Source organism: Cheilinus undulatus, linkage group 9, assembly GCF_018320785.1.
Source record: "Cheilinus undulatus linkage group 9, ASM1832078v1, whole genome shotgun sequence".
Taxonomy (NCBI): domain Eukaryota; kingdom Metazoa; phylum Chordata; class Actinopteri; order Labriformes; family Labridae; genus Cheilinus; species Cheilinus undulatus.
This window is the reverse complement of record NC_054873.1, coordinates 39,291,631-39,318,574: the sequence shown is the minus strand read 5'-3', so window position 1 is coordinate 39,318,574 and position 26,944 is coordinate 39,291,631. Positions and strand designations below refer to the sequence as shown.

The window sequence follows — 26,944 nt, the reverse complement described above, 5'->3', positions numbered from 1 at the left end:
TTCATCTAAATAAAAATCGTTTATTTTTCATTAATATCACTATTGTCATCATCCTTATATTTAAAGTCCACCATGCCTTTTTCAGAACTGGAGTAATGCTAAGATTGTCTGTCTGTTTGCTGGGGTAGAATGGATTGGGGGACAGACATACCCATGAATTAACTGGTAAGGCATGGTTGCAGGGAAGAGGAAAGAGATGTTTACAAACTCACACTCCTGTTCATTCTCCATGCTTATGCAAATAAAAGGGGAAGGAGGAGGGATGACAGAGAGCTAAGACTAAATTGTTTATAAAAGTAGTATGTTCTTGACAACTTGCTTGAGATTGGTCTGGGAGAGAGGGACCATTTGTTTCAGGGAAAGATAAGGAAGCAGCATCAAGCTCATTATTAAGGGCAATTGACATGAAAACAGGGCAAGGCACCTGCAAACTGATACACAGGGTATACGTATACTTGTCTGCAAGTGTATTTGTAGAAAGGGTGTGCTTGCATTGATCTGTGAGTTTGTCTTGATGTGTGTATTCCTATTCACTTATCTTTGAGTGAGTAACTGGTCAGAGTTACTTTGTTCCATTGTCACTGTACACTTATAGTAGCTGTCACAACTGGGTACAAAGCTGAGGTAACAAACATTCTCCTTTTTCAACTCCTGTAGAAACAAAGGGAACAGCAAGGACAGAGGTTACAGTAAGAACTTTACAACTTCTACTACATGGAACTTTGATATTGTAATATGAATAAATAAATAAATAGACAATAAAAATGTAAAACAAGTATCAATCTAAAGGATTCATCACATTACTTTGTAATCAGTGAGTACCTCTACTAATTACCTGAGCCTCATCGTGTTGTAGTGTTGCCACTCGAAACCATATTGCTGTCTGAGTTTGACAGAGACTGTTCCTTTATAACTGGGTCTGCAGGAGAAGCAGGAAAGAAATGTGAAGTCTCTAACTAACATATATGGCTAAATGTAGTTATGACACAGACCTTATTTAAAAAAGCAACATAATTTTCAAAGCAATCTTTTAGTGTTGCATGCTGTTAACTACACTGTGTTCTAAATTATTATGCAAATATGATTCCAATAAAAGTTTTCAATTGTGCTGCTTCTCCTGTCAGTTTTCATCACTGACATCAATCTCAGAGAGACGTGGTAATAAGTATGTCTCATGAGCCCAGTTAAAGGGACACTACTTAAGAAGGTTGTTCCATATTATTAAGCAAGTCACAGGCTTCATCTAGAGTGGGGAAAAAAAGGTCTTTCTGCAGATGAAAAGCATGAATAGTAAATACATAGTACAGTATCTTGTAAAAGGTAGGAAATTTCACCAAAAAATTGAGAGATCATCATACTGTAAAAAAGATTTGTGACTTAGAGCGCAGATGGATTCGTTTAGATTGAGGTGTATTTGGGAAAGTTTCTGTAAGGCCAATTTATTGTATTATGACCATGAATGAAAAATCCACTGAGGATGGCAAACAGGTATTTGAAGCTGCTGGTGCCTCTGGAGTCCCAAGAACCTCTGGATGCAGGATCCTCCTGCATCCTCCTGCTGATGTGTGTAAAGCTGTATTTTAAGCCACCCTCAACCAATGCCCACAAGGAGAAACAGTTGCATTGTTCTCAGAAATATATGAAGACTCATTTTCAAACAGTTTTGTTCACTGATAAATGTCGTGCTACACTGGATAGTCCAGATGGATGGAGTTCTGGATGGTTGTTGGATGGCCACCATGTCCAAGACCGCAACGTTAGCCAGGTGGTGGTGGAGTAATGTTTTGAGCTGTAATAATAGGAGTAAGCCATTTCATTCTCATTTGTTACAAAACTGACCGACAGCATTATTTGTATGTAAAAAATATATTAAAAAATATAATAAAAATATTATATATACTCTATATTTGATTCAGTTTTTTCTGTCTCCTGAAAAACTTGAAAATATAACTTAGGCCAGTTCTCAACTGGTCTGGCCTCAGGACCCACCAGTCTGTCTTACAACTGATCACCCAAGTTTCCAGCAGATTGCAATTTGGAGCATGATTGGACCACAACACCTGATATAAAAAAGAAATGGGACAAAACTGACACATTTTATACCCTCTTTGTCCCATAATTAGTGTCAATTTTTGCCAATTTTCCAGAGAACTTGTGAAATTACTTCATTATCTTGGGAAAATTAGCCATTTATCGCCAGAAGGCAATAAATAAGTTGAAATATTGATCAAATGTTAAAATGTACCCAATTTCACAGCAAAACAAGGTAAAATACAAGGTATTGATGAATGTCCAATATTGACTTCAGGACTTTTGCCACCATTGTTTTTGCCAGACACCTAGTCGAGACCCACTGACAACTGCTCTGCAACCCACCAGTTGAAAACCACTGACTTAGGCAATTTTTTTAGGAAGGCGTTGATATAACTGTTAAAGAATGAAAAATCGTACTGACTGCCAATTATATAAAAAGGTAAAAAAATTTAAAAAATAAAAATAAAAAATATGGACATAATAATATGGGACACAGTGTATTCTTGGACTTAAATTCAAGGAAGCCCAAATAGTTGGAGATATATTTTTAATCTCCTTGAAGAAATTCAGTTCAACACTTTGCTGTTGAGACATGCAACACACACATAGGTCAAAATTTACACTCATATGCACAAACAGGATTTTATAGATATGCATATTGGACAGTTGTCAGAGTGAGAAGGAAGCAGATAAATAAATGCTCCATGCAGTTGAAGGAACGGCATCTTATTCAAGGACACTTTGGCAGTGCCCAGTAAGTGAACAGGCAGCTCTCCAGCTACTACTATATTGCTGGGTCATTACGTTTTTTGTGGATCATTTATTGTGCTTTTACTGTTTTGTCAAAGCCTGTAAAGCACTTTGGTCAACTAAGGTTGTTTTTTAAATGTGCTCTATAAATAAACTTTGACTTGACTTGACCAATTTCCACACTTGTAACAAAGCAAGGGCTGTACCACCAACTCAACTATTGCCAAATCATATCTCTTATGATGTTGTTTTAACAATGGAGCAACAATAAACACAGTTAAGTACCCCCCTTGTGTGCGCCATGTACAGTGGCTTAAGTATTCATACCCCTTGTAACTTTTCCACATTTCTTCACTTAACAATCACAAATGTAAATTTATTTTATTGGATTTTTTTGTGATAAATGAACACAAAGTGGCACATAATTGTGAAGTGGAAGGAAAATTAAACATGGCTCTCAAACTGTTTACAAATGAAAATCTGAAAGTGTGGTGTGCAAAAATATTCAGCCCCCTGGAGTCTGATACCCATGAATAAAATCCAGTGCAACCAATTGCCTTCAGAAGTTACCTAATTAGTAAATAGAGTCCACCTGTGTGTAATCTAATCTCAGTATAAATACAGCTGTTCTGTGGAGGCCTCAGACATATGTTAGAGAACATCAGTGAACAGACAGCAGCATGAAGACCAAGGAACACACCAGACAGGTCAGGGATAAGGTTTGGAGAAGTTTAAAGCAGGGTTAGGTCATAAAAAAATTTACCCCAAGCTTTTAAAATCTCAGGGAGCACTGTTCAATCCATCATTTGAAAATGGAAAGAGCATGGCACAACCACAAACCTACTAAGAAATGGCCGCCCACCTAAACTTACAGGCTGGGCAAAGAGCATTGATCAGAGAAGCAACAAAGAGGCCCATGGTAACTCTGGAGGAGCTGCAGAGATCCACATCTCAGGTGGGGGAACCTGTCTAACACTGCACATCACCCTTCCCCACCCACCATCCCCACCTAAACATGGGGGTGGCAGCATCATGCTGTGGGGATGCTTTTCTTCAGCCAGGAAAGGGAAGCTGGTCAGAGTTGATGGCAAGATGGATGGAGCCAAATACAGAGCAATCCTGAAGCCCTGTTGGAATCGACAAAAGACTGGGGTGGAATTTCACCTTCCAGCAGGACAACGACCCTATACATACAGCCAGAGCTACAATGGAATGGTTTAGATTGAAGCATATTCATATGTTAGAATGACCCAGTCAAAGTTCAGACCTAAATCCCATTTAGAATCTGTGGCGAGACTTGAAAATTTTTCACAGACGCCCTCCATCAAATCTGACTAAGCTTGAGCTATTTTGCAAAGAGGAATCAACAAAATTTCAGTCTCTAGATGTGCAAAGTTGGCTGAATACTTTTGTACACCACACTTTCAGATGTTCATTTGTAAAACATTTTGAAAGCCATGTATAATTTTCATTTCACTTCACAATTATGTGCCACTTTACGTTGATCTATCACATGAAATCTCAATAAAATATATTAACGTTTGTGGTTTTAACGCAAAGAAATGTGGAAAAGTTCATAGGGTATGAATACTTTTGCAAGCCACTGTATAAAGTGTGTGGCAGATTGTGCCGTGCTTACAAAAGTAGGGGTGCTCCATGGCCTCTGTGGCTGTCAGTCTCTGTTGATGGTCATAGCGTAGCAACTTGTCCAGAAGGTCCAGGGCTTCAGGACTCACCAGGTGCTGGTTCTCTGTCTGCACAAACTGTTCCCAGTGTTTCCTGCTCTGCCTGCAGTCACACAAATAACCACCAAGGCTGAGGGGATGTCTACTGAAAATCAGGGATTTCATACTACTAGACACCGGGCCATGTCAGCTGCCCTACCCCCTCCCAATGGTTCACACTTCTTGTCAAAAATACTAAAGAATCAAATCCCAATTTGATTTATTGCTGCCTTTTTGATGCATCTTGCCACAACAAAGGAAAGTGGATAAAATGCAGTTTCAAGGAATATGGATACTGCAGTATTTTCTGTAGAGTTTGGTTGAAATGCTAAATGCTAAGTGGCTTGCCCAATATGTCAGAAATCACAGGCTTTATTACCATTGTATCAAAATTAAACAAATTAGTGGTGCCATTCCAGAGGTGCATTTTATTCAAATATAAAAACATGTTTTGTTGGCAGCAAGAAAGATGCACTCAAGTTATGTTTTGGACTTGAAGTGTTTTTTCACAATTAAGGTGACAACATATGTTGAAACCTATGAAAACAAAGAAGATAGATGGTCCAGGACACCTTTGTGAGAAAGATTGGGAAATTTCCATCAAGAAAAACCCCAAAAAGGTGAAAAAGAAGACCTCAGTCTCAACTAAAACTCCTAGCTAGCTTAAAAGCTAACAATAACTGCCAGTCACAGCCACAAAACACTGCCTGATAAGCAGGAGACTACTGAATGCTACCTATCAAGATAGCATGGGGCAGCAAGTACAAATGCAGCGGCCTGGCACTCCATCACTAGCAGCAAAACAAAGCCTTAGACTTGCACCAGAACTGACATTCTGTGACTACTTCTTTGACTACTGCAAAGGAAGCGTGCCCATGGAGTTTGCATCTTTCCCGACAGAGATTATCTGGAGAACAGGGCGCTTGGAGACTGAAAGGAGGAGGACGCGGAGCAGCATGACACCTACAGCCGGTGGCAAGGAGGCAGACACAGCGTTGTGCGAGAAGGCGGAAGCGGGTCAAAGAAGCCGGACTGCAATTTAATTCAGCCTCATGTGGCTGGAGTGTGTCAGCATGACGAAGACATTGATGCTATGGACTGCTATGGACCGACCTTCCCGTTCCCCAGACCTGATTCCAACTGAGCATCTCTGGGACATCATGTCTCGTTCCATCAGCCACCCCCATGTCACAGCACAGACTGTCCAGGAGCTGACTGATGCCCTCATCCAGGTCTGGGAGGCGATCCCTCAGGAGACCATCTGTCGTCTCATCAAGAGCATGCCCAGACATTGAAGGAAGTGCATACAGGCACATGGAGCCTAATTTAGAGTTGTCTTGAGGAATTTTCCAGAAGTTGGATCACCCCGTGATCAGATTTTACCAGTTTTATTTTGAGTATGATTCTGAATTCAGTCCCCCATCGGTCACTAATTTTGGTTTTCATTGATTTTTCTTATGTTTTTTTGTTCTCAACACATTTACCTATGTAATGAATAAAGATTTTCAACTGGAACCCAAACCAAGATATACTGGTGGATATTACTGTCATCCGTGATTGTGGTCTTTCTCCATTCAGACCACAGCCTAAAAATAGAATTCAGACGTCTTGGTCTTGGGACTACATGCACTGATTGGGTGTAATGGTGTTTGTAATCGTCCCGAATCAACAAATACATACGTATACTGTTTACACCCCTGTGTATGATTTTCTAGTGCTCTGAAGGCTGAGGGAAAGAAACATTCTGGTGGTGCGTGTTTTGGCAGCTATACAGTGTCTGTCAGACAGAAAAAGTTCAAAAAGTTGATAACCAGGGTGTAAGGGGCCTGAAAAAAGTTTTGCTCTGCTGATGTAGTGTAAAGTGGCAAGTTCTATGTGGGGGGGAGGGCGGTATGGGTCGGCAGATGATCTGATGATATTGAATGATCAGGAGAGAGCCTCTGTTACATGAAAACCCCAGAATTTACAAGTCTGCACCCTTTGAAGTCCATTAATGCAGGGGGGTGGGTTGTCTGTGTTGAGTATCATCTTTTTGCCAGAAAAGGCTGATTATTTTTTTCTTGTATGCCTCCGTTGCTTGCTTCCTTCTTCCGCCTCTCTTCAGATCGGCTCTTGTTGTGCTGTAATGTGCCTTGTCACTAACCTTGCAAAGCAGATGGATACATCTGTTTCCTTGTTTCTCACTGGCCAATCCATCTTGCAAAGCTCCTGTCTAAACCATTTGGGCCTGGTTAGAAAGTGACAGGACCAATCAGCGACGAGGGGCAGCGCATTCAGGCATGGCGGAGTTGTGACGTAAGCAAGCAGCAACAAGAAGCCAGTAAAATTATGGCGGAAGAGATTAGCGTGGATGCTGCTAAAGCTTCAGTTTTATCAGAACTAGACAACAATTCTTTGTTAAAAGAAGAACAAAGAACAGCAGTGAGCTGTTTTCGTTTCAAAAACGACAAAAGTCATGTACTGACATGTCTATAGTCACCATGGTTCGCACTATTCCTCGGTAGCTGGGCATGTGTTTTGTTGCTCTGATTAGCCTGTAAAGATGTAACAGACAGAGCGTTCATCCAATCACGCTTCGAGTCTTTTTTAAACCCTCTGCCCTTTCCCAAATGCTTAGTATTGAAGGTTTTCCAGATGGATGTGTGAAACACATCTATCTGGCATGTCAGGTGACTTTGTCACCTGATCTGAATGCAATTCCCATGGCTTCTCAGGAGCTACTGAACCTAATGCGTCATCCATACTTTCAGTATATTCCTCCAGACCTCTAAACAGGTTTAATTCAGTGTTGTCAAAACAGTCCTGCAACATAGATAGTGCACACTCTGGCCAAGTTGTCATAGTTGTCATTTTGGGCTGTGTTCCTTCGGAAGGGGGTGTGTGCTGGAAACAGGAGCAATGACAACTGATCTGACTGACCCAGATAAGGGGGAGACACAGTCCTGCATGCATACTGAATGTTAGAATATCCATGATCCAGGGTATTTTTCTCCCCTTGTCACATATTTAACATGCTGGTAAAAACTATATGGAGAAAAAATTTTCAACACACCTGATTTAAGTCCCGTGCTATGATGCTGCTACTCCATCAGTGGGGTCACTGTTGTTTAGTCATCATAGCTAGTAAGGGTCTGCATACAGTAAGTCAAGATCAGGGCAGCAGTGTTGAGATACAATCCTGCAGTTAATGCGCCAGCCATTGCAAATATAGAGACAGAGTCCCCGTCCCCTGCTCTTGTCATGTTGGTAGCTGGTACAGCTGACCTACAGTGTCAGGGATGGGTAGTAGCCAGCTTTCTTCTAATCAACACACAGCAGGTCACAATGAAGCAGTTTGAAGCAGTCTGCAAATTTAGCTCTTCCATTTTGTTGGAGAAGGATCTGGGGTTTATAAGGAAAATCTCAAGAGCAAGAATTTGAATGGTCATTACCTCAGCCTAGCCTGTAGGCCTTCCTGGTATCCCCACCTATGCCTCTGTTCTCTCCCCTGTGTCCGTCGCCTGCTGGGCCATCTAACAATCCAGAGTGACCCCGGTGTTTTTTGTTATTCCAACAGGATGTTTGGAGTCCTCTGGTAAAAGCTTGAAAAGCTGACTTTGTGACGTGAACTGATTAACTCTCGTTGACTGTACATGTAGTCTGTTTTACAAAGTTCTAGATACAGACAAAAACATAGAACATACACCAAACTAGAGAGTAAAGAGGCAATACACCAGTGTGCACATCCATCTTAAACAGATGTGAGAAAAAAGTTGCTGTATTAATAATAATGAAACCTTTACAGGACTGTGACTGTAACTCATATTCCGACTTGTTTTCCAACCTCCAAGCAGAAGTGGCAAATGGAACGTCTCCACAACTCATAAACATGTTCTTTCACAGAGCACCATAGTGGGACAAAGCATTAAGTGAAGTAAAAACTTTGTTTTGACCCATTTTCAGAACCTTTTGCTGTTTCTCAGTGCATTTTTTAGAAATTGTAGACACAGCACTACCCTGTAGCAACAGTCTTGTAATACATGAAATACTGCACAATGTGTTGTTTTAAAGGCTCATCATTTCGCAAATAACTGGTAAATCCATTTTCAATGACATGATGTCATTCCCAGTTCTGACATCCGACTTCCAAGGTAAATGGAACGCAGCATAAGCATTATCATCCTCGACCATTTGATATTATGTATTTAATTTAAGGCTTAAGTGAAGGAAAAACAGCAGCAAAATAAGCTGTATGGCATTGGCAGAGAAGATCTGGCATGATGGGTGCTATTCATCCCACAATGCATGTTCCTTAGAAAAGTGGCACCATTTTATGGGGAAATAAACGCTTCCCTGTGGTATAAGATGAATTTTCACGAAGCATTGTTACAACAAAGAAAAAGCTAAGTATATATACTCATCAAAGTTTCATGATTATCCTTTTTGAGTTGAGCATAACATGCGCACAACATTGCTAGATGTGGTACTGATAAGACCACCCTACTCTGTGGTGCTCTGAGAGCCAGTGCTACTATTTGCATACCACTGATAGCTGAACTTCCAAATTGACATTACTGTTTAACAATTTACAACACATTCAGCCCTTAACATAATTTCATTGCACTTTATAATACATGCGCTGGGAAAGGAATCCCTGAATTAAGGTACTTACTGTCCCAACAGGTCTTTGAAGCGTGGGTCAAGTTCAATGTGGTATTTACGCAGGTAGCCGAACAACTCATCTGTCCCGAGGACTTTGGCAATTCGCACCAACTACAAAACAAAGCATGAATGCATTCAAACTCTGCACGACCTGTGAATAAATTCTTGTAACAAGCATTTGCATGTTAATTAAAACATAACTACAAATGAACCGAAAACAGTTTGACTCAACATATATTCTGTGACTTTCAGTTTTACCTGTCCCCAAAAACCCCACTATGAATTAGGGATGTTCCAATACCATTTTTTCCTTCCCAGTACAATTTCGATACCAAGGTGTTGGGTATCGGCCCATACCGGGCCCATACCGAGTACTGATCCGTTACCAGTGTGAACTTTCTGGACTGACTGGAAAATTATTTTAAACCTATATTCGACTCAGAACATGGCTCTCTCTTTCTCTCTCTCTCTCTCTCTCTCTCTCTCTGCTGCAAGGGATTCAAAGGCATTAATAGCAACAATGGGAAGGAACAATGGCTAGCATCAAGTGGAAAAACAAGTAAAAAAAAACAAGAGGAAATGATTTTGGTTCAAAAGTTATTTAACTTTTGATTAATTGATTTATTTTTCTTGTTGTGTATGACAGTGCTGGTCTGGAAGGAATTTTGTGACCACATTCAGAGAAAAACTGTCACACTGCCTCCATTCTTTGCTGCTGCAGTGGGTCCTTTGATTCTTCTTCGCTGTTCTAAAACTGTAGCCCCTGCATGCAGTGCTTTCTGGCAGCACAAAGGAATTGATTTCTGGTTTATAGTGCTAACATTTTGCATGGCTTAACGAAGCAAACTATAAAGCTAAACCAAACGGTATCTGATCGGTGCATAAACCTGTTTACTTGCCGATACCAATACCTGCATTTTAAGCAGTATCAGACGCATTTCCAATACTGGTATCGGAATCGGAACAACCCCACTATGAATCCCCTCATTTGATCTTTCACATCTGCCATCAAGATCTGTTTGTGCTGAACCACAGCACTCTCATCCAGTTACTATGGCTGACACTTGAGAGTGAGATACTACCGATAACATCCGGTAAACAGCCCTGTATACAAATACCGGTTGTCTCCATTACATGTTTGGGACATCCTGTGTCTAACTGTGACACTGGATGCCCCAAAAAGTCCTGAGTGCTGAGCTGAACACAACACCGTGCATGACATCAGTAATTACAGGTCTTAACTAATTTATGGTGAGTGTGCTGTTCTCTCCATTGTGTGGGGCTTGCACATGTGTCAGAGGTACCTGGTCATAGTTGTCTTGACCATGGAAGAAGGGCTCTTTCTGAAAAATCATACTGGCCAGCATACAGCCCAAGCTCCACATATCTAGACTGTAATCATACATCTGAAAGACAAAAACATTAAACAGCACTACTGATGCTAAGAACACAGACATAATCTTTCATGTTTACTTGTGTTTTTTCCTCAATATCTAAGTTTGAGGGTAATACAAAAAGTAACACATCTCAGGTTCATTACATTGTGGCTCAGAGCACATTACCTGGTAGTCCACCAGGAGTTCAGGGCCTTTGAAGTATCGTGAAGCCACTCTGACGTTGTACTCTTGGGATGGATGGTAAAACTCTGCCAAACCCCAGTCTATAAGGCGCAGCTTTGGAAAAAAACACAAATTTCCCTCATTCATCCTTAGTTCACAATTAGGAAAATACAGAAATTGTGTAACTACTCAGCAACATTAGTTCCAACACCCAATTACCTTTAAAACCTTTGGTTAGACCTTTACATCCTTTTGTTACTGACACAAGGGTGAAGGTTGGCTTAATTCTGCTAGCTAATTTTAGAAATGCATACTTTAATTTCAAAAAGTGTAGACAGTAGTGGTGCATAAATTGCCCTGCAGGTGAATTTCAATTTAAAGCAATCTATATATTTCTAATTTTAAAACCCTGTAAAGTGATAGTAAATCTGTATGTAGTTTTTTTTGTATTACAGGCCACTGTATTATGAACCCTCAGGTAAAATTTCAGTCAGATAAAACATCTCTATGTTTATAAAACCAAATTTCAAAGTCATGAAAATTTGCTCCAGGATGGTGTGGGCATGTCTTTGAATGAGATGAAGCCACAAAAATGCTACAGTCTGAATGGAGGACAGCACTCATGCTTTTGGCCTGTACCTTGACCTTACCTCATGATCAGAGTGCAGCTGCCTGGCTCTGTACCAGAGAAAAGACAAAGTCCGTTTTCTGGCTCAAATCTCTGTTATGATACTTTAAATGATCCGCAGGCCACTGTGGATAATAGATTTACCTCACAATGAACAAAAAACTGCATGTAACTGACTGTTAACTTTAGTGAAGGCAGTGAAATTAGCTAACAACAGACTGTACTGGGATGAACTGCTCAGTGATTTTATATCGTAGCGCAGGGGGGCGGGATAACTCCCCATTGTGGGCCAGTGACGCCACCAGCCCACATATCTGGCCCACCCAAATTAAACCTTAACCCAAAAACTCATGTTCAAACAAGTATGTTTGTCTTATTTCTAGTGAAAATATGTCATTACAATAATTATAAACCACATTTCTCTGACAAGTCCAAACATGGATGTTATTTCAAGATATAAAAAGCAAAATAAGGCCTGAATTACTAATAAATAAATCTGGCAATGAGGTAAGCAATAGTCACTTGTTACATTACTTGAAATGAGATGTTACGTCTTGTTTTAGAAGTAATGACTTATTTCAAGAAACATACAGTGGATATAAAAAGTCTACAAACCCCTGTTCAAATGCCAGGTTTTTGTCATGTAAAAAAATTACATCAAGATAAATAATTTCACAACTCTTTCCACCTTTAATGTGACCTATAACCTGTACAATGCAATTGAAAAACAAACAGAAATCTTTCAGGGAGGTGAAGTAAAAATAAACAACTGAGATAATGTGGTTGCGTAAGTGTGCACACCCTTTTATAACTGGGGATGTGGCTGTGTTCAGGTTTAACCAATTACATTCAAACTCATGTTAAACTGGAGTCAGCACACACCTGTCACCAATTAAAGTGCCTCTGATCAACCCCAAATAAAGTTCAGCTGTTCTAGTAGGCTTTTCCTGACATTTTTGTAGCCACATCTTCCAGCACAAGCCATCATCCGCAGAGAGCTTCCAAAGCATCAGAGGGATCTCATTATTCAAAGATATCAGTCAGGTGAAGGCTACAAAAGAATTTCCAAGGAATTAAATATACCATGGAACACAGTGAAGACCATCATCATCAAGTGGAGAAAATATGGCACAACAGTGACATTACCAAGAACAGGACGTCCGTCCAAAATTGATGATAAGACGAGAAGAAAACTAGTCAGGGAGGCTGCCAAGAGGCCGACAGCAACACTGAAGGAGCTGCAGGAATTTCTGGCAAGTACTGGTTGTGTAGTACATGTGACAACAATCTCCCGTCTTCTTCATATGTCTGGGCTATGGGGTAGGGTGGCAAGACGGAAGCCTTATCTTACAAAGAAAAACATCCAAGCCCGGCTTAATTTTGCAAAAAGACATCTGAAATCTCCCAAACGCATGTGGGAAAATGTGTTATGGTCTGATGAAACCAAGGTTGAACCTTTTGGACACCTTTTGGATACCTACAGTGAAGCATGGTGGTGGCAGCATCATGCTTTGGGGCTGTTTTTCTTCAGCTGGAACTGGGGCCTTAGTCAGGGTGGAGGGAATTATGAACAGTTCCAAATACCAGTCAGTGTTGGCACAAAACCTTCGGCCTTCTGTTAGAAAGCTGAAGATGAAGAGGAATTTCATCTTTCAGCACGAAAATGACCCAAAGCACACATCTAAATCAACAAAAGAATGGCTTCACCGGAATAAGATTGAGGCTTTGGAATGGCCCAGCCAGAGTCCAGACCTGAATCCCATTGAACATCTGTGGGGTGATCTGAAGAGGGCTGTGCATAGGAGATGCCCTCGCAATCCGTCAGATTTGGAGCGGTTTTGCAAAGAAGAGTGGGCAAATATTGCCACATCAAGATGTGCCACGCTGATAGGCTCCTACCCCAAAAGACTGTGTGTTGTAATAAAAGCCAAAAGTGCTGCAACAAAGTATTAGTTTAAGGGTGTGCATATTTATGCAACCAGGTTATTTTAAGTTTTTTATTTTATATTTTTCCCCTTTAAAGGTTTCTGTTTGTTTTTCAATCGCGTTGTACAGGTTATAGGTCACATTAAAGGTGGAAAAAGTTGTGAAATTATTTGTCTTGCTGTCATTTTTTTACATCACGAAAACCTGGCATTTGAACAGGGGTGTGCGACTTTTTATATCCACTGTAACTAAAACCTGCTTGCCAAGTTGTCCGATTTTTATTACAAGCAAACAGAAAATCAACTTAAGCTTATACTGTGCTAATTTTGTAGGTCTTACACTTTTAACACTGGTGGTCACTTCTACCTACTCACTCACACCCATCACATCCTGATGGGGGTGGCTGCAATGCAAACTGCCATCAGTAATAACTTGTGCCATTCACATGCATTGACACACTAGTGGAAAAGCAGTGGGAGCAATGTGGGGTTTTGTCTTGCATGCAGCTATAGGAACTGGGGATCCAACCCATGACCTTTCAGTTGACAGTAGAGGAGTACATTTTTTTGTATTCATCCTGAACCATTACATTTCAGGCGTCATGGTTCAGTGTAAGTAGTCATGTGAAGAATATATCCGAACCATTAAAAAAGCAAACAAATGCAAACAAGTGTACCAAGAACAGTTGCAATGGCTAGTGGCTACAGCTGCAGAACTGGCTTTGCTTTCTTTACTGTACTTATGCATTTTAATTAGGGATGTACATGGTTTAAAGGTTCAATTTGTTTATCAAATCAACTGGCACAAGATTTACGAGTGGGTTAAACTTATTACTAGGGCTGAATGATTTGAGAAAATAATCTAATTGCAATTTTTTTTTCAGTAATATTGTGACTGCGATTTAATATTCGATTATTTCTTAAGTTCCTCATCTTATGTATTTTCAAACATAAACAAGCAATAATTCATTCTATCCTGTAACCAACACAATATTAGATTAAACTAGGGCTGGACAATTTTGAAAAAAATGTCTAATTTTCATGATTTTTACTCATTTTGCAAATCGGACATTATTAAAGGGAATGATCATTTTTATGTAATTCTCATATTTAACAAAAAAATGAAGAAAATAAAATTTTTTTGTACACTATTCAAAAAGGATGCTATTAGAATGATTGCATGATATGCAATGCATGACGTCTCTGCTGCAAAAAAGTTTAAAACTGATATTTTGACACAAATTTCAGGACTGGGACATATTCAAGCAAGCAGCCACTCACAATAACCACACTGACACCAGAGAGTACACTGAGGCTGTTACAGTGTACATTTCAAAACATATTGATGATATCACTCACTGAAAGACTATCGCTGTTGCTAACCAAAAGCCATGGCTGAAAGGAGGGGTTCACAGGCGTCTGAGGGCTGGTGACGCCACAGAGCTAGCAAGTGCCAGAGCCAGTCTGTTGCATGAAATCAGGGAAGTGAAATGTCAGTACAGCAAGAGAATATCCTGTCATTTCAGCAACACCAGAGACACACAATCTCTCTGGCACAGCATCCAAACCCTCACAGACTATAAATCTTTATCGCAGTCCTGTGAGAGTGACATCACACTACTTAACAGCCGCAATTACTTCTTTGGCTGCTTTCATACACCAGACAACACACGGACACAGAAGACCACCCCTCTCCCGGATGAGCAGACGTGTATCTGGATCCAGCCAGCATGAAGAAGACCCTCTCCAGGATCAACCCAGACTGAGGAGCTAAAGGATGTCATCACAGACATCTTTAACATCTCCCTGAGCCAAGCTGCTGTCCCCACGTGCTTCAAAGCTGCAACAATAATACCGGTCTCAAAGAAGCCCCACCCATCCAGCCAAAATAACTATCAGCCTATAATACTGACTTCCATCATAATGAACTGCTTTGAACAAATGGTTCATACAATATCCTCTCTCGTGACACATATCAGTTTGCATACAGGTCTAACAGGTCCACAGAGGACATCATGTCTGCTACTCTCCATCCAGCCCTCACCTACCTGGACTCATAGAAGTTCAGCGTTCAACACAATCATTCCCTAGAAGTTGACCCAGAAACTCAGTCTCCTCAGAATCAAAACCTTACTTTGCAACTGTGGGCTGAAGGATATCTAGATTCTTGTTTTGTATCTCCTCTGATTACTCTGTAGTCAGTGTAGAAATGATGCTGATCTTGCTATTCTGCTGAATAATCCTCAGAAGCACACAATGAGCACAGAATGACCTGTATCCACAGAAAATGCCTCCTAGACTCCTACACCGCTCATTAGCTACACGCCTTGAAACAACACACACACACACATTATTTTGATACATGCAGGTATGAATACGTGGGCTGACAGATTGGCACAGCTCACAATAGAAGAGGGCCCTAGCCCAGTATGAACTGGACCGTCAAAGTCAAACCCATGAAGATAAGAAGTGTGGGTCGAGATAAGTGTTCATGTTTTCTGTACATCAGAGCTCATTCTTTCTGAGACCTCAGCTGAGCACATGTACTTCACCTGTGACCAGAATAAATGCTGTTGACTTCAGACCGATCCCTCTCTTGTGTTTCTTCAGAGCTTCCAACAAAAGAACATGATTCTAACAATGCTGGACTTTCTCACAGGGGGGCCACAGAATGTGTGGGTCGTAAGCAACTAGGGCTGAAACGATTCCTCCAATTATTCAAGTGATTCAATTCCAAAAATTCCTCTAGGCAAATTATCTGCCTCGAGGCTTCACTTAAATCAGTCATGCATCCATATATATGCCCATGCTGTAAGCCTGGACATCACGCCGTGTGTTGCATGGCATGCTGAGTTTCACACAAACGGCTATTCATGTGGAACAATGCACTTGTTTTTGCTGTTACTACAATGTAACATGCATGATTTCACGAGAAAATCACGAGGAAAGAGAGAAGTTGATGCAGTGATGTTTACAGGCACGTGTCCTGTGTTTACGCAGTCAGTGCCTGTGGCTTCATTGCAAATATGGCACTATGCGTGCACCAGTGAACCTACGCAGATCTCTGAGTTTACACGCTGCCAGCATGACTCGCTGGTGTGAGGCAGCGCTCGGTTTGTGTCTGCAGATGTCAGGGGATTTCATAAACTTCTCTGATTGACCCGACAGTTTTACAGAAAACCGTCAGGCGTCATGATTCAAGTCCTGTTTTGGTGCTTTCCCCCTCTCTCTCCCTCTCTTCCAGTGTGCACACATTATATTTAATTATAATTATTATTTAATTATAAATTATTTAAATTCAATGCGCTGACATCTTGAATGCAGTGTATTTTTCAAAACATTTAAGCATCCCAAATAATTTGATAGGACTTATATTGACAATAAATTGACATCATTTAAATAGAAACATGCTTTTGCCACATACAGTGACATAGGGTAAAGATCATCTTCATAAAGTCAGCATTCAACAGGTCACAGAGGCAGCTTTATCCCTTAAAATGTGTTCTCCATGTCAGTGGCTGGTCTCAAAAGGTCATATTTTTATGGTGGATAAACTCACAAACAAAAAATGTGCAAAAATTGAAAGTGAAGACCCTTTGAAAAATAGATCATATTCCTGTAACCTGAAGGTTCACCTTTCAGACATCATCAGACCACTCTGTGAATGATGGAACTTTATTCTTGCTATAATGTGTGAAATATTACATTCATGCATAAACTAGAGGATGTTAAAATGATTAAGTGTCCCTTTACAAATTGTAGAATAGAAATAAATTACAATAGAAGAAATAAAGTGTTAACACCAAAAACTTCCTTGGAGAGGATCCCTAAAACCCCAAATATGGCATAATCTAATGTAATTATTTAACTTCCTGTCCTTGTAACTTTAAGAAATGTACATTGCCATCAGAACTTCATTATTCTTTGTAAAATATATTTTCTTTAAAGAAACCTGTAAATATCAATTTTTAATACAGAAGTAGTTCATTTAAAGGGCCCAGCTTCTTTTCTCATTTGTCTTGTACTACTTCTCTTAAAAAAGCAAAAGTGATTGGTAAAAACAAAAGTAATATTTCTTATTAGATTACTCGATTAACTGCCAGAAGACTCGTTAGAGCACTCGATTACAGAATGAACCGACTACCGCAGCTCTAGAAGCAACATCTGTAAGACCATCACACTGAGCACGGGGGCCCCGCAAGGGTGTGTGCTCAGCCTGCTGCTCTTCAGCCTGCTGACCCATGACTGTGTTCCAGCATTCAGCACTAACGACATTATCATGTTTGGGGATGACATGACAGTGGTGGGCCCCATCACCAACAACGAGGAGGCCAACTACAGGTAGGAGGTCAGCCTACTGGTGTAAAGACAACAATCTCTTTCTTAACGTAGAGAAAACAAAGAAGACTGTTGCCAACTTCAGGAGAGGAGACGCTCAGCATCTCTCACTGCCCATTAATGGTGCTGCTGTGGAGAGGGTGAGCAGCACCAAGTTCCTGGGGGTCCACATCTCTAAGGACCTCTCCTGGACTAACAACACCACATCTCTAGCCAAGAAGGCCTAAACTCACCTCTACTTCCTCCGCAAGCTTCGGAGAGCACAAGTCCCATCCCCCATTATGTGCTCCTTTTAAGCGGGCACCATTGAGAGTGTCCTGACTGGCTGTATCAATGTGTGGTATGGACGCTGCACTACCTTCTGCCAAAAGACCCTGCAGCGCATAGTGAACACAGCCAGCAAGATCACCTGAGCCCCTGTGCCGTCCCTCACAGACATTTACAACACCTGCCTAACCCCAGAGCCATCAGCGTTGCTGGTGACACTTGTGTCATTTATGGATTTGTGAACGCATTTGTGGATTTGTGCATGCAATTGTGGATTTGTGCATGCATTTGCAAATCTACCCACTCATCAGCAGATTTGTTTATAGATCTTTGTACGCATTTGCAAATAGTTTTGCAAATATAATTGCTCCATGACAAGGTTAATATTATAATATAAAATTATGTATTAAACAATGCATAAATTATGCATTTTCTTTTCATCAGTATTGTAGCTGCTGTCATTTGGTTAACATGCCAATACTCGTCTGAATTTAGCATACAGTTCTGCTGTGACATGGATAGACTGATAGCAGTCTCCCACATAAGGGAGAGACAGTGACAGGAGCATGGAGGAGTTTAACAATCCAGCTCCATACTGCATAATAGTTCAATATGAAACTTTATGTGTATAGTAGGGTGAAGAAACATTTGGGTGATAGATTTTTTTGTTTTATTTACCATTTAACTCTAATGTTGCTAATGTTATCACTACACTGTGTTAGAAAGACAAGAAGGATTTGCTAATTTTGATTAGCTTTATAAACATTAGGACCCAGTGTTATAGTTCAATATGGACCAAACTCTAACTGTGTTTAATAAATGTCTATTATTATATTATGGGTGTCCAAACAATGGTCCCTGGGCTAACTGTGGCCCTTCATCCTTATCAACTGGTCTGCAAGAAATCCATAAAAAAAGGCCCAAGTAAGAATATAAAACTCTTTATTTTAGTTCTTAGTTTGACCAGGGATGCACAATATTTATCCAACATGTCAATATTCACAAATTAATTTAGGCCGATATCAATACCAATATATAAATGTAGATCTAACACTTCAGTCCTTGAAACACAGTTTAAGGATGAACAAAGAAACAAACTTTAGTCTCGAGAACACACTTTAAAGTTTAAAGTAGTTGATGAACAAAGAAAAAAGGCTTAGAAAGACAGCTGGCGTAAGTCTGTTGGTCTTGCCAAAAACTCTAAAAAAACTGATGAATAAAAACAAAAGAATTACAGCAGAAAGTAGTAGCCTGAACTGAGATCATTTGCTCCTCTTTCATATCTGTCTCAAGGTCTGATTTTCAAATTATATTGTCCTAATCATCCTCAATCACCAACATGTCAGTTTCCTGCAGTTTGCCCGTTTTGTGACTGAATGTGGAGATGGAGCGTCAGCATCTCTCTTCTCTGCTGAGCCCTAAAATCCTTAAAATGAATGGCTGGTAGCCTTGTTAGACATCAATGGAGGGCTGTAATTTAGGCTGTCGTGGTTTTGTCTTGAAAGTACATTCACTTACTAAGAATATCATCTGGTTACTGGCTGGTTTTATAGATGTAGCAAACATTTTATATATTGTGCTACAAGTTTTTTTCATGCAGTAAAAAGAAGTCAACCTCTGTAGCACCAGTACTATGGGCCAAAAAAGTTAACATACAGCCCTGCCTTAAAGAGTAACTCAACCTAGGCCACTTTTTTCAGATTAAATGTGTGTGCATGGGGATTTAGGAGTACTATTAAGTAGGGATGCACCGAAAATTCGGCCACTGAAAATTTTTGGCCAAAAATGGCCCAAAGGTGCATTTTCGGTTTTCGGCCGAAAGACTTTTATCACCGAAACAACAAGGCTGAAACACAACGTTGTGATGACGCAAGCAAAAACCGCAGCCAACACGCGCTTGGATCAGTGGTTCTCAAATAGGGGTACATATACGTGAAGGCACTCCAGGGGGTACGCCAGATTTTAAAATACATGCCCGCTATTTAAGAAAAAAAGTGCCTTTCTTTGCACGTTTGCACTGTGTGTGTTCCAGACTGTTCCGAGGAGTCATTTAGCTGGTCAATCCGGAGCATTTATAAGTCATTTGTCTGAGGTCCGAGGAGACTGTGTTGGTAAATATTTCACTAAAGTCCCGTTAGTTTAGAAACAGCTCCAGCTGTGTGAGTTTCGCTCCAACGAGCGCACATGGTGGTGGTGGTGCCGATTTTTAAGGCAGACAGAGGAACAAAAACGTCCTCCTCTCCAACACCACCTGATGTTTGATATCTCCTCATATCTGTCTGTATCAGTGCTTGTGTTTTTGCCTCTTTTTTTAGCCTGGTAGAGAGGGAGACAGGCAACAGGCAGCCCCACATGTCCATATGAGCGCAAATGCGCTACTTAAATATCCGCAGCAATGTCGCGCTGCGAAATGATGTTGCAGGTGTGGAAGCTTGCATTGACTCGCTACAGGTTCTAAATGTAAATATTTAGTGTAAATAATTTGCATGAAAAAATTGTGTATAGAGTGTAAGGACCTTAAGTTTATAAACTGGAGTTAATATTTTGTAGGCTCTTAAATTTAATCACCCTTAAACCTCCTGAGTCTCCCCCATGGCAGAACGGTTTGTTCCACACTGGCACATGCCTGTCAATCCCTGTATTCACAATCAATCCATTCATAAAAAGGTTTATGATTTAATTTTTGTGAAGAAATGCTGATCTATAACTAAGTTCATGATTTCAGTGAGAGAAGTCTTTTTATAATTAGTTAATTATTTACAGGTTTTTAGTTCTTTCTAGCTCTATGTTTTTATTTCCAAATTGTTCCAGAGAGACCACTGTAGCCAAGCAAAGTTTTGTACACTTCTGGGTTTAAAGCCTTTCCAGTCACTGTTTTCAATAGCAAAATTAATTTGAATTCACACATTTAGAGATGAGAAGATGTGCCATGACTTAAGTTGTGCATTTTTAACATTTAAAATGTATGAAAAAAAATCTAATATTTGTAATTTGAAAGTGTTTATCAGTTACAAAGTTTGATAAATCAGACGGCCGTCACAGCACTTGTTAAAGTCTTTCTTGTTGGCCAAAAAGCTATGCGCTGTTTAGGGGGTACTTGGCTGAAAAAAATACTTCACAGGGGGTACATGATTGATAAAAGGCTGAGAACCACTGATTTAATGTATACATGAGTGCGGTCAAGTTAAACATTTTATTTTGTATTTTATTTTATTTTATATTGTGTATTGTTGGAATGAGGTGCTTAATAAATTATTACATAATTTTGTAATTGATTTATTCTTTGAAGCATTAATATTAATTTTTGCAATTGCAATTGATTTTAGTGAGGTTAGTACACAGTCATAGCCATAAATGCAATGGTACTAATAATTGGCATAATAATTAATTTCGGTGTTTCGGTTTTTGGTTTTCGGCCTTGATTTCTTCATTTTCGGTTCTCGGTTTTGGCCAAGAATTTTCATTTCGGTGCATCCCTACTATTAAGCAGTTAGGGTCCAAATCTTGATATTTTAGCACTGGGTATTTAAAGTATACTTTTTGCCTTAAAAACATGCATTACAAATGCCCTAGTCAGGCCCCAAAGGTGATTTTCTGTGGCTCTTAAAGTAGACTGCTCATGTTAAAGATGATCAACAGAAGTTTTTAAAAATAACTTTATTTAATATTTATATGACAGGGTATATACAGAAAATCTGACATCAGAATAATACTTTTTAAGACCTTATTAAAGACCCTCTTCACACTATTTAAGACTCTACTGTATTGTCATTTTCTAACCCATTATATGAACAACAGTCATGTATGGGTTTTGTGCTGGTAGTAAGACAAAATGTGACCAAAATAAATAAATAAATAAATAAATGCTGGTAGTGTATTTTATTGTAGTATGCAGACTAGGTCTTCGTGCATTTTGAGGTTTGACCATTAAAAAAAAGATACCATCAGGAATTGGATTCTAAGGTTTTATTATTTTTTACTTAAGTGGCCTAAAGTAGTTATACCATAACTAGAAGTACTGTTTACAAGTTTTGCACTGTAGTTAAAGCTAAAAAGTAGAACAGCCTACATTTAGGGTTTAAGGAAAAAATGCAAGCTTTAAATGTCCACTTCAGGCTACTTATAATACACCTTACTTTTTTATTTTCTGATTTTAAAACATTATTTTGTCAATGATCACTTTACTGCTGCAGCCCATCAGCCATTGCTCAGTAAAATAAAGTTGTTTAATGTTAATATATATCCTTTCCAGAAGTCTAGGCAGACTTTATTCTCTTTAATATAAACGTTAAAAGTAGGGCTGTCAAATTTGACGCGTTAATGTGCATTAATCCATCGACATGATTAATCTGATTAAAAATTTTAATCGTTTGACAGCACTAGTTAAAAGCAAGGAAATTTAGTACCTCATACTCTTGCACACTTTTAAGACCCACAGACACCCTGTAAGATCATTTAGTGTTGCTGTTGTCTGTTTTATGCCATATTGTCATATTCCTGCCTGACACGTGCACTGGACACCACAGTCTCTCCATGCACACATTTTGGCCCCTGACAAAACATCCCTTTTATAAACAAAAGGGAGATGCAGAGAACAGACAATTTAAAGTGAAAGGATGAAAAAGTTTGTGTTACCTGGGTACTTACTCTGCAATAAGTGCATATTGGTGTGCAAGGAATACAACTTGAGAAGACACTTTATTGCCCTATTTGTACGGGCTAAGTATTACCTAGGGACCTCTGGTAATTTCTGAATTATCCTCTGACATCAGTGTTTAGTGTGGTGCATTCACACTGGATAAGTAGAGTCTGTAATGTACTCAAATTTACAGACATTTCTGAAGGAAAACATCACAGGTTTGCTGCATGGCTGCAGTCATGACAGTGCATCTTTTTTATTTCCAGAATCATACAAAAAAAAATGCAATGTCATGAACATCATGTTCTGCAGGTGATGTTTTTTTTATGTGTCCTATACACACTGTTAACCTCATTAACATGAATCGCTCCGGTTGCTTTCAAATTTTTATGCTGTGGATGCTCGTGAATATTGTTCTGTGCTCTATTCATTTTTGATCAGTACGTATCTAATAAAACCCTCCTCAGCTGTTGCAGCCTAACCACTGAATGTTGAGCAACACATTTAAAATCGTAAATTGTGTTATGCATGAAATATTTGGCAAAATAATACTGATATAAGATCAGACACTTGTTTGAGGAAGAGCAGAGGAGTTGTGTGTATGAAGAGAGCAGAGGTGTGTGCATGTACATTTTGGACACAAAAGTTTAAATAAATATGTTAAGAAATATAAAGCAATTTTTTTAAACATATGCTAAAATAAACTAAAAGCAAAGAACTATTTATAACCTAAATGTGTCAAAACTTTGCTAACAATATCCTCCAAAGCCTAGAAAAAAAATTATAATTTTTTCTATCAGAAAAAGAAACAGAAAATACTGCATGGGCCATAAATAACACAATTACCACTCTCACTCATTTTTGTTCTTTGGTTTTTAATTTAGCATGAGGGTGGCAGGATCTCTATTTTAAGTATTTTAATTTCTTAATTCTTGTTTTTTCATGCCTTTGTTTTAATTATTGTAATATTTATTATCAATTCTAAAGTGCTTGTTTGCTATTTTCTCCAAATGTTTTTATTTCTGCTTTGTCTGTGTTCTATTACTGTGTTTTTTATTGTGCAAAAATTCAGTAAACTTTAATGTTTATAAAATGCGCTATATAAATAAATTGGATTCAACTGGATTATTTTCGGCGGTAGCTTGCTTAGAGACAATAAGCAACAAGAGGCAGCACTGTAGCAAAGACTGGTTAAAAATGCTTTTCATTGATCGGTTATATTAAGAAAAGAAAATCTGCAACAATGTTTTTGTATCGACGTTAAGCTTAACTCGTTAAGATCAACCTATCGTCTCTGTGGTGCAACCAAAATATGACACAACTTTAAGTTACAACTTAGATAGTTTCAATGTAGGGTTTAATGTCAACTTTACATCACTTAAGACAAAAGTTACACGTAGGTGGTGCAACAAGTTGCTGGGGTCTAGTTACTCTTTAATGTATACGTTTAGGTTTAAAGCTTTACATGAAGGTACTATTGTGATGATGTAGGCTGATCATGTAGTTTCTCAATAACAATTTTTAGGTAATTTCCATTACACCTCTTGTAAAAGTTATCTGGATTGTTTGAGGTCCAAGTATATAAGGAGAAATGAGTATAAATCACCAGTTATTATCTTTATTATTGGACTTTTCAGACAGGCCTCTGCAACATACCGAGTTAAGCCAGCCACCTGAAAGAAAACAACAGCTATTGCTCAACCTGAAACCAGTAATGCCCTTTAAATTCCTCTTGCAACTTAAATCTCAAACTGTTTTTTGTTGTATATTTTTAATAACTTTTTGTTCTTTTTTATGTTTCATTTTCTTTCAAATAATATTTCCTTTATGACATGTTGTATTTCCTCTAATACAATAATAAACTAGAGCTTCTGTGGGAGTGTGCAGGAAAAGAGTAAAATATGGCAACACCAACCTTTCTCAACTGGTGGTCAATCATAACGTTATGGGGTTTAACATCACGGTGCATGATTCCCATACTGTGACAGTAGTCCAGAGCCTGATGGACAGACAAAAACAAACATGCCAGTGCAGGCAAATATATAAAAATGGACATTAAAAAATAACATGAAATGTACCATGTCACAAGGAAAAAACACACCTCAAGGACTGCAATTCTTACCTTCAGTAGTTCATACATATAAAAACGGATATCATAATCTGTCAACTTCTGGTATAATTCCTGCAGGAAATAATACATCCACATCAGTAAGTTGAATTATAACTTAAAAGTTATATTAAGTTACATTTGAAATGACTATCTTAAAATTAGGTAAAAAGCTTAAGCCCCAGCACCATGTGCCAACTAATATCTAAGACACTACAATATTGGGGAATGCACTGCAAAGTCAACTGAAAGCAGAATCGTCCATTGCGACCTCGAAGAGCATGCAGAAGAAATGTAAGCATTATACCTTAAAGTCTGTGTTATTGATGCATTCAAAGACAAGCGCAGGAGTTCTGGACTGCACAGCCACCATACAAGAACAGAGAGGGGAATAAGAGAGTCAACATCACTCAGGTCATGAACAGTGCAGAAAAGAGGACATTCTCATTACTGATTCAGTTACCTGTTTAGCCCAAAACCTGTTTTTTTTAACCATAACTTTTCTTAAAGAGAACTTCACCCAAATGCAGCATATGGTAAAATATAAAGCTCAGAAGAGAAACAAGAAAAAGCCGTCGAATGATTTCAACAAACTGCTATACAGTATATACAGTGTTGTTAAAAAGTATTTTCCCCCTCTCTGATTCCTGATTTTTTGCACATTTATCACATTTAAATGTTTTGGATGGTCAAACCAGTTTAAATATATTACAAAGATAACCCAAGTAAATACAAAATGAAGTTTCTAAATAATGATTTTATTTATTGAGGGAAAAAAATCCAGACCCATCTGGCCCTATGTGAAAAAGTAATTGCCCCCCACCCTTGTTAAATTATCAATTGACTGTGATTAACCACAATTCCACATAGTGTGTGCTGTGACAGAATGCACACCCACTTCTTATTTATTTCTGTGTGTTTGTTAACATTTTTTGTTTGGATTACTTCTTATTTATTGGTCTGACATTTTTTTTATCGTAAATTCCAGTCCCTATGAGTGTTTTAGATAGGTGTTGTTTTTTAATCTCACATCTCTGGTCCTTTTGGAAATTGTGCCTTTAAAGTGTCCATTTCCTCTTGTATCTGTGTTTATTCTTTCAATCTTATTCAGTGTCACTCTTCTCCTTTCTTTCATTAGGTCCTTTCTTGCTTTGTCAATGATTTTTTTCCACATTCTGTCGGGATCAAATTTTAAATGTTGAGGCTTGCTGGAGTGATATCCTTATCTCTGCATCAGAGGTTGAATCTCTGGTGGTTCCTCCAGAGACAATTGGGTGTCGGAGGACGCTGTCAGCCTGACAGGCCTGTCAGGTCTGTCAGGCTGACCACACTTGGGAAGTACAGCTAATAAGGACATGTCACAGCAGTACGGTGATGCCGTAAGACAGCAGATGACAGTCAAAACGTCAGGGTAGAAAATACATCTCCTACATTTATTTGTCTGAAAAAAGGGAAACAAGACAAACTAGAAAAGCACTCGGAGAGCGCAGACCTCCGCCATTAGCCCTATCTCCCAATGGTTAAAAAATCCTTTAAAAAAATTCCTGGATCCAGACGGTGATCCAGATCACTCCCAAAATCTAATAAGTTGTTCCTTATGCAATTTCTGACATTTCCTGAAAATTTCATCAAAATCCGTCCAGAACTTTTTGAGTTATGTTGCTAACAAACAAACAAACTAATAAACTAACTAACAAACCCTGCCAATCACATAACGTCCTTGGCGGAGGTAATAAGCATGCTTATTGTTACAACTGATTTTGCAACGTCACTAACAAGAAGCTTCTCATGCACATTTGCAAGTAATAAGAACTGATTTATGAGGAATCAAAATTTAATTTCTTGAGATTAACAAAATTCCAGGTAAAGTGCAGGGAGACACAGAAAAGGTGAAGCAGGCACAGAGCAGAGGGACAGCCAGTGTGTGCTTGTGTTGAAGGACAAAGAGGATGACAACTGAAAACAGTCAAAGAGTAACAGATCAGATACAAGTAAATTGATAATTAGATAATAGGTATGTGTGTAACTCAGTTACGAATAGGGTTATACAATATCTTTACCTTTAATGCAATCCAACTGATACTATTGATACAGTCTGTGATTAATCATGATTAATTAATCACAAAACCTATATATATATATATATATATCTATATATATATATATATATATATAGATATATATATATATATAAATTCACTCACCAGCCACTTCATTAGGTATGCCTGTTCAGTTGCTTAACATAATTAATTAATCAGCCAATCACGTGGCAGCAACTCAATGCATTTAGGCATGTAGGCGCATAGACACTGAGCACAGAATAGATTTTTCA

The 26,944-nt window shown here is 38.9% G+C and overlaps 1 protein-coding gene across 4 annotated transcripts in view; it reads right to left on the bottom strand.

The window, feature by feature from the left end:
* Positions 1–26,944, bottom strand: part of csnk2a2b (casein kinase 2, alpha prime polypeptide b) — a 60,463-nt gene continuing 33,519 nt past the window's right edge. For 2 of the 4 annotated variants that reach the window (XM_041794990.1, XM_041794992.1), the window contains 9 exons: positions 24,920–24,970; positions 24,628–24,687; positions 24,421–24,504; positions 10,712–10,822; positions 10,454–10,555; positions 9,160–9,260; positions 4,424–4,572; positions 836–919; positions 1–651 (listed from right to left, as the gene is read on the bottom strand). In XM_041794990.1, the coding sequence (XP_041650924.1) occupies positions 843–919; positions 4,424–4,572; positions 9,160–9,260; positions 10,454–10,555; positions 10,712–10,822; positions 24,421–24,504; positions 24,628–24,687; positions 24,920–24,970 (735 nt within the window). In that variant the 3' untranslated portion in view covers positions 1–651; positions 836–842. The remainder of the gene's footprint in view (positions 652–835; positions 920–4,423; positions 4,573–9,159; positions 9,261–10,453; positions 10,556–10,711; positions 10,823–24,420; positions 24,505–24,627; positions 24,688–24,919; positions 24,971–26,944) is intronic. The other 2 variants (XM_041794991.1, XM_041794993.1) reach the window with 1 other exon arrangement.